The sequence below is a fragment of the Mastomys coucha genome, unplaced genomic scaffold (assembly GCF_008632895.1).
Source record: "Mastomys coucha isolate ucsf_1 unplaced genomic scaffold, UCSF_Mcou_1 pScaffold13, whole genome shotgun sequence".
Taxonomy (NCBI): Eukaryota; Metazoa; Chordata; class Mammalia; order Rodentia; family Muridae; genus Mastomys; species Mastomys coucha.
Window position 1 is genome coordinate 27,405,332 of NW_022196895.1, and position 12,052 is coordinate 27,417,383.

The 12,052-nt window shown below is 38.1% G+C and overlaps 1 protein-coding gene across 1 annotated transcript; it reads right to left on the reverse strand.

Annotated features, from left to right (window-relative positions):
- Positions 1-1,010: 1,010 nt before the first annotated feature.
- Syt4 (synaptotagmin 4) lies at positions 1,011-10,729 on the reverse strand. The gene is made up of 4 exons (XM_031365207.1): positions 10,424-10,729; positions 6,735-7,549; positions 4,895-5,015; positions 1,011-3,684 (listed from the first exon to the last, which is right to left on the reverse strand). The coding sequence occupies exons 1-4, from the start codon at positions 10,455-10,457 to the stop codon at positions 3,377-3,379; spliced, it is 1,278 nt and encodes a 425-aa protein (XP_031221067.1). The 5' UTR covers positions 10,458-10,729; the 3' UTR covers positions 1,011-3,376.
- Between the last annotated feature and the right edge of the window lie 1,323 nt (positions 10,730-12,052).

Genomic DNA, 12,052 nt, shown 5'->3' on the forward strand with positions numbered 1-12,052 from the left:
AAGTGCAGGGATAAGGACACCAACCCACCCACAAAACCTTACACCCAATTTTTGTCCTGCCTACAAGATGTACAGGGATAATGATAGAGTAGAGACTGAGGGAATGGCCAACCAATGACTGGCTCAACTTGAGACCCATCCCATGGGCAAGCACCAATCCCTAACATTATTAATGATACTCTGTTATGCATTCAAACACGACCCTAGCATAACTATTTTCTGAGAGTCTCAACCCAGCAGCTGACCAAAACAGATACAGATACCTAGAGCCAAACATTGGACGTAGCTCAGGTGAAAGAGTTGGGAAAAGGACTGAGGAACCCAAAAAGGAAGGGCACTCCACAAGAAGACCAGCAGAGTCAACTAACATGGACCTTTCGGTGCTCCAAGAGACTGAACTACCAACCAAAGAGCATACATGGGCTGGCCCCAGCCACACACACACACTTACACACTTATGTAGCAAATGTGCAGCTTAGTCTCCATTCAGGTCTCCCAACAATGGAAGCAGAGGCTCTCCCTAACTTTGTGCCTGCCTGTGGAATCTGATCCCCAAACTGGGCTGCCTTGTCTGACCTCAGTGGAAAAGGATGTGCCTAGTCCTGCAGTGACTTGATATGCCAGGGTGGGTTGGTACCCAAGGGGTGGAGGGGAGTCCTCCTCATAAGAAGAGAAGTTGAGGGAGTGAGAGAAGGCTGTGTGAGGGGAGACTTGGGGTGATCAGAGCACCTTCCTGGATAGCCAGAACTACACAGAAAAACCCTGTCTCGAAAAAACAGAAGAAAGAAAGAACTGGGCTTCTCATTTCTGAGTACACATATCTTTCCTCCCCAGATAACTGTCAAAAAAAAAAAAAAAAAACAGACAAAAATCACAATTCCAAACATGAAAGATCTTGTACTCCCTAAGCTATGTGGGTGGTCTATCAGGAAAAGATAAAAACTCAGAATGCAAGAAGATAACGTTTAGGACCGAGCCATTAGCAGGAAATGCTTCACTGAAGTTATTTGGGCAAAAGCAGCAGTTTATTCATGTCTTACAAACATACAGTGCTGGCACAAAGGAACAGACAGCACCTCCCTTACACCATGCTTTCCTCTGGATCACTACTGAACTACAACAAGTCAGAACGAGTTAGTTACTGAATCACACAGTTCTTCGGACATGGTAACCTCCCGATTTGGGTGGTTAGACTGGCTAAGCAGACAAAAATAATAATTTACATGTTTAACACAGTGCAGGAATTTTAGCAGATATTGGATATTCACGTTGATATTGTAATACATTATAAACAGTACAATTTTCAGAAATAACGAGATCACATATCCCCCTGCCTGTTTAAATTTTTTTCTTGCTTTTATTCTTCCTTATGTTTCCTTTTTTTTCTTAAAACCAGTTATAAATAGTTTCAATCAACTTTCACCATCAAAACACTTTAAATCGTAAAACTAAAAACTATTTACAATTTTAAAAGTATTTGTTGTCAGATTTCTTTTCTATTAAAAAAAAAAACTTTTCCAACAAACATCCTATAAATTGAATCACCATCCACTTCCTGCTGCATCTGGAAATGATGCCTCTTGACATTAGAGCTCCAAGCTACACTACGTTCCATGGCCTATGACATCAAATGTACATACATACAGAGGCTGTATGGCCTCCCCAACTCTACATGACTGCAGCTCACTCCGTGTTATTCTCAGACTGCTGTGTATGCAGAGATGTCAGATGATATTGTCACTGGATGGCGATGAGTGTGGGGAAAGCATAAAATTTTTGTACAAACAGAATGAAATATATCTCCTTATAGAAAGTCAGACTTTTGTTGTAGTCATAAAAAGCACAAACAAGTGGTTCAGAAATACATTTTCATTGAATTTACAAACACTGTGATATCAAACACATTCTCAAAAATGCTAAAGCACTGACACAAAACTTGACTCAAAGGTAAAATTTCCAGTAGACATTATCTCTAACTTGCATATTTAATAATTCTGCTGGACCTACGTCACACTCATGAGTCTTTGATGACTCAAATATAAAGAAAGACATCTCCATTGAATTAAGTCTTCCCAGGAAATGCCAGAGCTCTGCTTGCGTTGCACAGGCTTTGCAAGAATTTCAGAACTTAGCAATTGGGAGTGGCACAAGACACAATTCTTTAAGCTATCTTAAAAATAACAGTTCAAAACAAACTGGCATCTAAAGACAGTGAAGAACATACTGTCTCTGTTATTTTTACAGCCTAACTATATTTCGTGAATATTTGTAAATTCTGATAGGCTTACTCTTCTTGTCTTAATCTTTTCCTTCATGTGATTGACTTCAACCTGACAAAGAATTCCCCAAGTTTTTTTTTTCTTTTGTTTCTTTTTAAGTAGCTTAGTTCTTTCTGGGAAAGAATAAGTTAAAAACTTAGGTAGCCATGTCCACTCTGAGAGGGAAAGACAGTCTTGAAAATACACTTGTACACTGATAGATTTTTTATATATATATTTAAAAAAAAAAACTGTATTCCTAACTGAAATGCTAGCTTAGGTTTATCTTTTCCACTAGTCTGAAAACTTCACAAAGGTAAGTAGGAGCGTCTTAGGTCACACTGAGGCTCTGACAGGCAGCGAATAATTCAAGACCATGGTTCTTAGGTGAAGTTAAATTTTAAATGACTCACATGTGATGGAACAGAAAAATCTCATTTCAACCACAGTGTTCTTCAATTCAGCCCTTTAATAAATTAATTTCTCAACTTGTTTGCTGTCTTTGTGAAATGATCCTAAGCTACCCCTTTTACGATGAGATCATATCAAATAATTACAGTGGAAATGACAGCATCCTTTAATATACAAGACAATCATTTGTACATGACATATTTAACTAAAAAAAAAAAAAAAACAGACTTGAGGACATTTTGGAAATATCTTTGGATTTAAATAAAACCTATCTCCCCAACCTGAAGAAACATGGATTAAATTTCATACAAAAAGGTGTGGTTCTTATTTTTAACACTTAGCAATCACCTGATTTCCACTACCAAGGCCAAAATGAAATAATCACCTACAACACACACCTGTGACAAGGAGGTTACACTAGAGTGCTCATAAGAGGCTTGGTTGGCCAGCGTAATACCACACAGAGAGAACTGAGTGTCTTATGAGAACTTGGCCAACACCTCTAATAAAAGAGGAAATTATCATAATACACATTTACAACTATTTTCCAGTCTACTAGTTTAACCCACTTCTAACCAAAACAATTAAGTAAATAAAAATAAATAATAAAGTGGCTTGCTGAGCTGCAAGCTTACAACTGTGTATAAGAAAGAAAATTGCTTCTCGCCCAGTGAAAATCTTTTAAGTTACAGCTTGTGGCCAGGAAGCTAACCATCACAGAGCATGTGCCACTTAGCAATTTGTCTCCTGGGGAAGTCACAGATCTCCTTCCAGTGCCCCCCACCGCTTCCTTCTGCTGTGGCACCCAGGACCAACCGCCCAATCACCTCATTTCGGGATCCCCTTTCAGAATCCAAAACTAAAAATTCAACACTTATTTCTTCAAGGCTCTCACAAGGAATATCAAAGACAAACAGTTCATTGAACACTGCATTGGGAGTGCATTTTTTAACATGAGTCTTCTTTTTAGAGATCCGCTTCTTGGCATGGTACAGGTTCACTTTGACGTAGGGATCTGCAATGGCATACAAGTGTTACATTGGCAACAATCAACTGCAGATCCAGCCCCCTTAGTGAGTGTGGCACCCCAGTACAGTGGAAATGGGGATCTTACAATCTAAACACGTCTAAACAGATGGGAAGTGAAATAGCTTTCACTCTCCTCCTTTTAATTAAATTGAAAATAATAAAAAATAGAAACCAGTTCTAGACCTGATGTCAGGGAAGATAAGAGAGTGCTGCACACTGCCTACTAATAATGAATTGAATAACTGAGGGGAAGGTCAACTTCACCCTGTCTGAGCTGGCTCACTTTGTGATCTTGGTGGGTCTATCTTCAGTTGGGTGCTGCTTTTGTTGCTAAATAAAGATTTGGAAGCCATACTGGTCATATCCTACCTTTTAGCTTTCCTGCATGTGGTTACCAGAGTTGATCTGTCCTGTGACTCTTATTAAATGGGTTTAGGGTCATGTGACTTTCTTATCACACAATTAACTGGTTTTGATTGCCATATATATGTTATTTATCTTTATGATCCCAAGTTTTAAGAACTCACCTTCAATTTCTACAACCAAATAATACTAACAATACCACTAGGTGATTCTTTTTTAAAATAGAGTTTTCTAGTTTTCAAAATGACCTTCAAGTATTATTGTGCCCAATTTCTTTAGTGCTTAACAAATATATAGGATTCTATACCAAGAAATAGAAAGGTGACTATTTTAATTAAGATCATTTTAACCCATAACTTAGCTCATTTTCTTTTTCATTATATTCTGCAACAAACATTTTATTCTTTCAGACTTACTCAAAACTAAAACGTAGTTCTTAAAGCATATACACTATTAAAAGAAAAATAATAAGGTCATTAGAGATGCAGATGAGTAAGCTCATTTGAAATGCAAAACTTCAAAACTTTTTCTGAGCAATACTAGGCTCCATCTTTCCTCTTTATTTTGCTTTCTGCTTTAAACCATTCACTTAAGTGCTGCCTCCAAGCTTGTCTCTCAGGAAATGAGCTTCTCTGTATTGTTGGCAGAACTGACTCACAAATTTTCCCACAAAGCAAAAAGAAAAAAAAAAGAAAAAAGAAAAAAAGAAAATCCACAATCCCAGAATTTATGATCCTGAATGATAAAACCAGACTTGAATGTTAGTTGAAAATTGCTGTGAAATAAGTTAACCAGTTAAAGACTGAACTCCAGTATTTCAGAAGTGTTCTTACCTGAAAGTCCAGACACATCAGATTTCGGTAGATGCCGCGCTTTCAAGACAACCACAGTGAGCGTGTTTGTAGTGGACTGATAACAGAGAGAGACCAGAAGTTCACCCCGACCAGAAGACTTCTAACAAAGAGAAACACCGAGGACGTAGTTTTAATCTTGGGCTTTTGTACTCTCATCACAAAACATACAGCAACATAATAGCTTTGTTATTTTAATGTCATTTTCCTATTTATTTTTTATTTTAACAGGCAAAGAAATCTGAGAAACTGCTTTTGTGCCTCTCCATAACGACTAAATCAATTGCCTGCCATCTTGTGGTTGGCGCAGGTACTACAGAATGCTAAAATTTGCAAAGATTTGACCACACCCAGTACACGTTTTGAAGGGTATTACAATACTTTCAAGAGGGTTTTTTTTGTTGTTTTTTTTTTCTTTTGGCTTTTGTTATTTAAGAACATCTCTAATTTTCAAAGTCATTAATACTCATAAAATGCATAATCTTATCAATTGATATGTGTAGGATCACATGGCTGATATTTTATCTTATTTTAAATTCTTCACTATTTGCATTACTGGCATTTGAATTCAAGCCAAGGAAAATTTATTCTGCCTCCAACAATTATTCTGGACCAGGGTCGTGATGAAGTTAGAATCCTTGCCCTTTCATAGTCAAAGTTTCCTTTCAATCTAAGGAGAAAATAAGTTTAAGTACTTGAGGGAATTGACTCAAATTTTAAAACTTGGTTTTAAGCATAACATAGATCCCTTTATCAAAGGCTACTAATGTTTAGTTTTATATGAAAGACATTACCTAAGACAGCTAAGAATGTAACGTTCAAGCTTTAACTAGAACTAACAAAAGAGTAACATGGGACTTGCTCATAGGTAAGAACAGCTAGATAAAAATGTGTCAAAAAAAAGAGCTAAAGTTGAGGAAAATTATCTAAAACTAAACAGTTTACAAAAAGACACACCAGGGAAAGTAAGAAAACAGCCAGGAAGCTCTTTGATCCTCATGGACCCCAATCAGTCTGATACCTCAAAAAAGCTGTGCAACTCTCTGGGCCTGAATTTCACTATTGTCACTACATACAAGACAGGAAGATGATTACAAAGTGTTCTAAAGACATTTTTAGCTCCAAAATGTTATGATTTCAAAAAACAAGTCATGTGACTGTTGTTTTCTTAAGTTATGGCATTAAGAGAAAAAGTCATTCTGAAATACCACAATTAGGATCAGAGAAGTTTCTATCTAAAGCAGGAAAGGATTCTCTTTGCTAAACTGATGTCAGGTTATTTCCTAATTATCCAAGACTGTCAAAGGAGTCCAAGCCAGAGGACAGAGAAACACACTTCCTGAATACAGCAGAAAAATGAACAGGATGATTCCTTGTTCAAAAGCAGATTCGTTGAAAGTACATTCAAGTCCCACATCCCGAGAAGGAACTGGCTTAATTTTTAATTTCAGTTTAAAATTCAGTTACTCTGAACTGAAACACTTTAATAACATATACTAAGAGAGACACACATGAATTTTAAAGTAGCAGCCTTTCTCTAACTATTTTAATAGAAATTTTTAAAATACCTGTTACATACATGATGTATAAATACCATGAAATACTTTCTCTTATCTTTTTAATTACAAAGATTCCTTGACCATTTCAGTTGTGAATTAAACTTCCTTTTGCCTTCTCTATTCTCTTGTTCTCTGTTTACTATTACCTACAGCAATTAAGGATAATGTGTACCAACTCATCATTTGAATGAAAATACCATAGTTTTTTTTAAACTACACTAAATATTCCTTATAGATATTTAAGTGTTTACAGAATTAATTACCTTAGCATTTCTCTTGATGACCTCTCTAGTCATTAACATTTTTCCATCTGATAATTCAATCCCTGAAAGAGGAATAAGGACTTCTCCAATGACATCATCTCTGGAAAACCTGTCAAAACTCAGAACTGTGAAGTGCAAGGACAGCTCTTGGATGTGGGGGTAAGGGATCCCATAGAATGTGAAGGTTTCATCAAAAACAGGGTCCAGTGTCTTCCTCAGCACTCTGGTTTTCACTTTGTGCTTCTTCTCTGGTAAGATTGTCATTTTGATGTATGGGTCAGAGGTCATGGATTGCTCGTCCATGGCTGGTAAGCCCTGGGCTTCCTTGATGTTTACCACAAATGCTTTCTTCTCGAAGTTGTACTCTAGAGACAAGAACAGTGTCCCCAGCTTCTCTTGTTTCTCCTCAGATGTGAGGGAAGTGCTGGACTTCAAGCTCTCAGGGGAAATGGCCTCCTTTTCTGTCTCCGTAAAGAGCTTTGGGGTGACATTTTCCAGATCAGAAGAGCTGCCAGCTTTGGGGTTGGCTTTGGGGAAATTGCCATTGAGGTCTCGCTTCTCCAGATCAAGATGCAGTGAAAGGTTGGGCAGAGCGGCTTTGCGCTTCGCTTCACTCTTGTCGTCTCCTCCAAACTTCTTTTTGCTACTTAGGTTTTCTGGGTAGATATCAACTCCTTTAAGCACATGCACAAACTTGTATGGAGGAGTCTTGTTAGACTTAGCGGATCTTCTCTGGCAGCAGATCCAGGCAAAGAGGGAGACAGTGAAGACGAGGCCAAAAGCACTGAAGATGCCCACCACTGTGGGGATTTCATCTGAAAAACCAATTGACCAATGGCATACATTAAAGGATCGGAACTGAAAGGGGATACTCCAGGGAGAGCACAGTAGAGCTAGCCCCTGCTGTACCACAGAAGGACTGCATTACCTCTCCACAGTTCTTGGCATGAGTTAACAGTGGCGTGTCCCCCTAATCTGAGGTCTAAGCATAGCCCTAAGTGACACACATAAAAATATATTATGATTTAAAACATTTTAACTTCAGTAGATTCTCATAAATAAATGAAAGTGTATCTGGAATAAACACAGGATCATGTTTAATATTCTCACCCTTGCTTTGTTTAACTCAGATATCAGTAGTCAATTATTACAATAATATAAGGAGGTACAATTGTCGTATTTTGGGGATTTCTAAAAAGCATCAGTCATACACACACACACACACACACACACACACATGAACTCTATCTTCTTAATATATCTTTATTCACCCAGGATTCAAGCAGGGAAAAAAAAGAATACCTTAAAGATAGTAGTCCACACAACTAAAAACTTATGGAAAAAAAACATGGCCATTGGTTATTGTTATATAAACTCATTAAAATTTTCACATTAGTTGTGGGACATGATAAAAAAGGTGAAAATTTGTTAACAAGGCAAAAAGACAGAAAAATAAAATCCACAGTATGGTAATGGCATATAATTAATTTATAACATTACAATCCCCTTGTATATATGAACCTAAAATTCTTCAAGCACTGAATTATCCAAATCACATAGTAATCTATGTGGTTTAAACAGAATAATGTGGTCATAAATGCATAATCATTCTCAAACTGTAAGTGTAAAGTGAGTATAGGTAATTTAGTATTCAGTTTTATCCTTGTATATTTCTACATGGCAAAAAGGTAATAAAATTGAAAATGCCATTGCTCTCTTAACTTAGAATGTACTAAGTCATGGGCATTCAGTGGCATGCCAACAGTAATTGCACATGAAGCACATATCATTTAATATGTATGCAGACTCTTCTAACGAATACTCAGTGCTTGCACTGCTACCTACTACCTCTGACACAGTGGCGCAGCTAACCGAACCTTTAGCACAGCAGATAATGGATAAAGTGTCATGTGCACTTACCTCTATGTTAGTCCTGTTTTATTCTAGATAGTCAAGACAAAGCATAAAATCCCAGCCCAAAAAGGGTTAAGACTTTCTAAGACCAAGAAGGGGGATTGTTACATCTCTTCTCCATCCTAAATATTCTCCCCATCTACTTTAGAATCCTAAAAGTGAACTCAAAGGAAGTCAGATGGAGAAACAGTAAGAGGAACACCTGAGGTTAAACATAAAATCTATCACTTAATTCTATGACCAAATTGAATCATTGTAAAGATGAAGCAAAGCTTTGAGCCTTCTAAATAGAAAAAAAAAAAGTGAATGCTACCTAGAAGAAAGAAGAGAAGGAGGAAGAGGAAGAAGAGAAGGAAGACTGAGGATGTGGGAAGGGAGGAGGAGGTAGAAGAGGAGGAGGGAGAGGAGGAGGAAGTAGAGGAGGAGGAGGAAGAGGAGGAGGAGGGAGAGGAGGAAGAAGAGAAATAAGAGTTAATCAGCTAAACAGTATCAGCGTCTTCCCTTCTATTCAAGTCTTTGTCACACACACACACACACACACACACACACACACACACACAATCTAATAACTCGGGGCAAGGCAACAAAAGCAAACTCTGGAACTAAGAAATTCTTCAGCCAGTATAAGAACAATAAAAGCAGTTAAAGTCATTATTTCTAAGTAGAAAGACAGCTGGGCATGGGAACATCCTCACAAGGGTAGTCTCTGAAGATACCCCACTGGCCACTGTGAGAAATTTATTTCAAATCAATAACTGAGTGTAAATATCACACACACAAATCCAATGATGAAAGACTGAGAAAATCATTTATGAATATTTTATTATATCTAATATTCACAACACCCAAGATAATGTGGACTCATTCTGCTAATGTAACTACTGATACTGTACTTAGCTTAGAGAGCAGAGATTATGTTCCTAGCACTCATATTAGTCACAATTATTATACATTAAAGATACTATTCAAAAATTTCTTCATCCTTTAACTTAAAAATACTTATAGATAAAACCCTGATCTTTTCCCAATAGAATATAACAAGACCTAGACATGTCCATTGATTTTCTAAAAGGTATGTCTAATTTATTCACTAAAGCAGACAAGGCGACCATAGTGACAAGATTTTGGAATATGAACAGCAAAAGCGATCAAGAAAGCAGCAGCTCTAATCCAAGTTTTGAGCAGCTTTTACTTAACAGCCTGTACAGCCCTGGACTCCGGAAAGCTCAACCAAGGGCGTGAAATGGGCCGAAGCCGGTTGTTCTAAAGTCCCCAGAACTACAGTATCACAGAATTTTATCTATCATTAGCAATATTCTTCAGGTATGCAAGAAAACATAGCAGAGAAATTTATGACAGAGTAACAGATCACTCATCTCAAACCCTCAATGTACAAGTTATTTTATGTCGTATCAACTCTTATGTAACCAAAGGCGTATGTAGCTTTTCCTAAAAGATTTACACACAAATAGGAACCATCCAGAAAATAAATGAAGCAGTATTCTAACAACAGATGTGCTTTCCCTTCCTCGGCTCAGGCTGCAGCTTACAGAGCCGCGTGAACATTCGGGAACTTCTGGAAGGTGAAATCACAAGGCAATGTTAAGGAGAAAAATATCAAGGAAAAGGAAGTAAGCCACAATTAACCATCTGCTGTTCCCGTCTTTCTTTCAAATTAGCTACTTGAAAATCTACATATTCAACACCCAGTAGAGAGCAAAGCACAGCACAGACCCCGAGCCCAGCCACAGCCCCAAGTTCAGCAACTTGCTCACCGAATTCCACGCGGCTGCTGGTGATAGGAGCCATGTTTTCTGTGTGCTCTGTCCGAGGTGCTGAAAGAACTCCGGGCGGATTCACCTGGAAGGACCCTGGAACAAGGCTTGAAGGGGAAACACAGGGGATCCGGGGACCAGCACCGGCAGCGGGAGGGGTTGGAGGAAGGTCCGCGCTCTCTATCAGCAATGTGCCACCCTGCCCTGTTCCTGTTGGCTCTTCTGAAAAGCTAGTCTCCGAGACTCCAGACGTGGCTGAAACCCGAATTGACGCAATCCTGACGCTACTGGGCTGAAATCAGCACCTGCCCTCCCCCTCCTCCCTCCAGCCGCTCCTCCTCGCCCTCCTTCTGGCACCCTCCCTCCTCTCTTGAGGATTCAGCGCACACTCACCAATTATTTTAACTGTTGGGCTACTAGATTTGACTATGCTATTCTGTTAGACTCGGAGGCACACAGAGACGCGTCCAGAAATGTATTCTTGACAATTCTTAATCCCAAATTCTCCTGATAATATAACAGACATTAAAATAAATGAGTCCTACTTTTCAGACTCTCATAATTTATAAAAGGAATACAGAGTAAAAAGAGAGAAGTCTTCATATCAAATGGCCCACTGTAAGATGCATCCTTGCTTCTTAAGTTATTCTGTGAACTGTTGTATGCATGCCATACTTACCACATTTGGAGAACATCCACTGCAAATTGTTACATTAAAAATAATTATGTTCTTACTACCAAGTTATAGTCTAAACATTAGGTTGATGTTGTTGCTGTTTTCTGGTCTGTCCGCTATTTTCCTTTTAATATATGACATCTGACCAGTTGAGATTCTTGGGAATAGATGGAATTAATTCTAACCATTTAAATTTATTAAAAGATATGACTTTTAATATTTGAACATTGCTGATATAGTAATATGTATAGTCAAGTGTTCTGGCTTCTAATAGGTTTCTGCAAACAAATAACAAGAATTGGACCAAATTCTGAAATAATATTATTACCAGTTACTTTCAAAGGACTGCTATTCTGAATGAGGATCTGAAAAAAAATATGATGTCGTATTTTGATTAATTTGAATCTTAAGGGTTATTACTTCTTAAAAACAAACACTTAGCTGATTTATAAAGAAGAAACATAGCTGTAATTTTCAGCTCCATTTAATGTTGTACACACACACACACACACCTTTGCTCTGGAATTCAATAAACAAATGAAATTCGGTATGCACTGTAATGAAGGAAGTTGAGGCATGAGGTTGTCTCAGAAAACCACTGTACACAAGACAGATGTCTGCACACTGGCAAACATCTGCCCCATGTGCCAGCAGTGTGTCTGGGGAGACACTGGTTTCAGACCTCTGCATCATGGAAAATTTTCTAAGTCAAAGTCTCCTCTCTTTCCTTTCTACCAGCTCCCACACACTTGGCACTGAAGCGTTCTTTGAATAGACATTTTTTTAAGCCTTACATATTCATGCTATGAAAACACAGAAACTAAGTCACTGGGTGTCATGTTCCCATGGCAGTGACTGTGCTAACGTCCTAAGCAACACAAACATTCATAGTACCTACCTTCTCAGCTCTATGCATGAACCAGTTAAAATGCTCTGTTGCATGAGAGTGGCAT

Bases quoted from the DNA above. Each gene is read 5' to 3' on its own strand.
- Syt4 (XM_031365207.1), bottom strand. From the start codon at position 10,457: ATGGCTCCTATCACCAGCAGCCGCGTGGAATTCG. The intron at 7,550-10,423 runs GTGAGCAAGTTG...TTGGTTTTTCAG, and splicing joins CAGCAGCCGCGTGGAATTCG to ATGAAATCCCCACAGTGGTG. The intron at 5,016-6,734 runs GTAATTAATTCT...TCTCTTTGTTAG, and splicing joins TCATCAAGAGAAATGCTAAG to AAGTCTTCTGGTCGGGGTGA.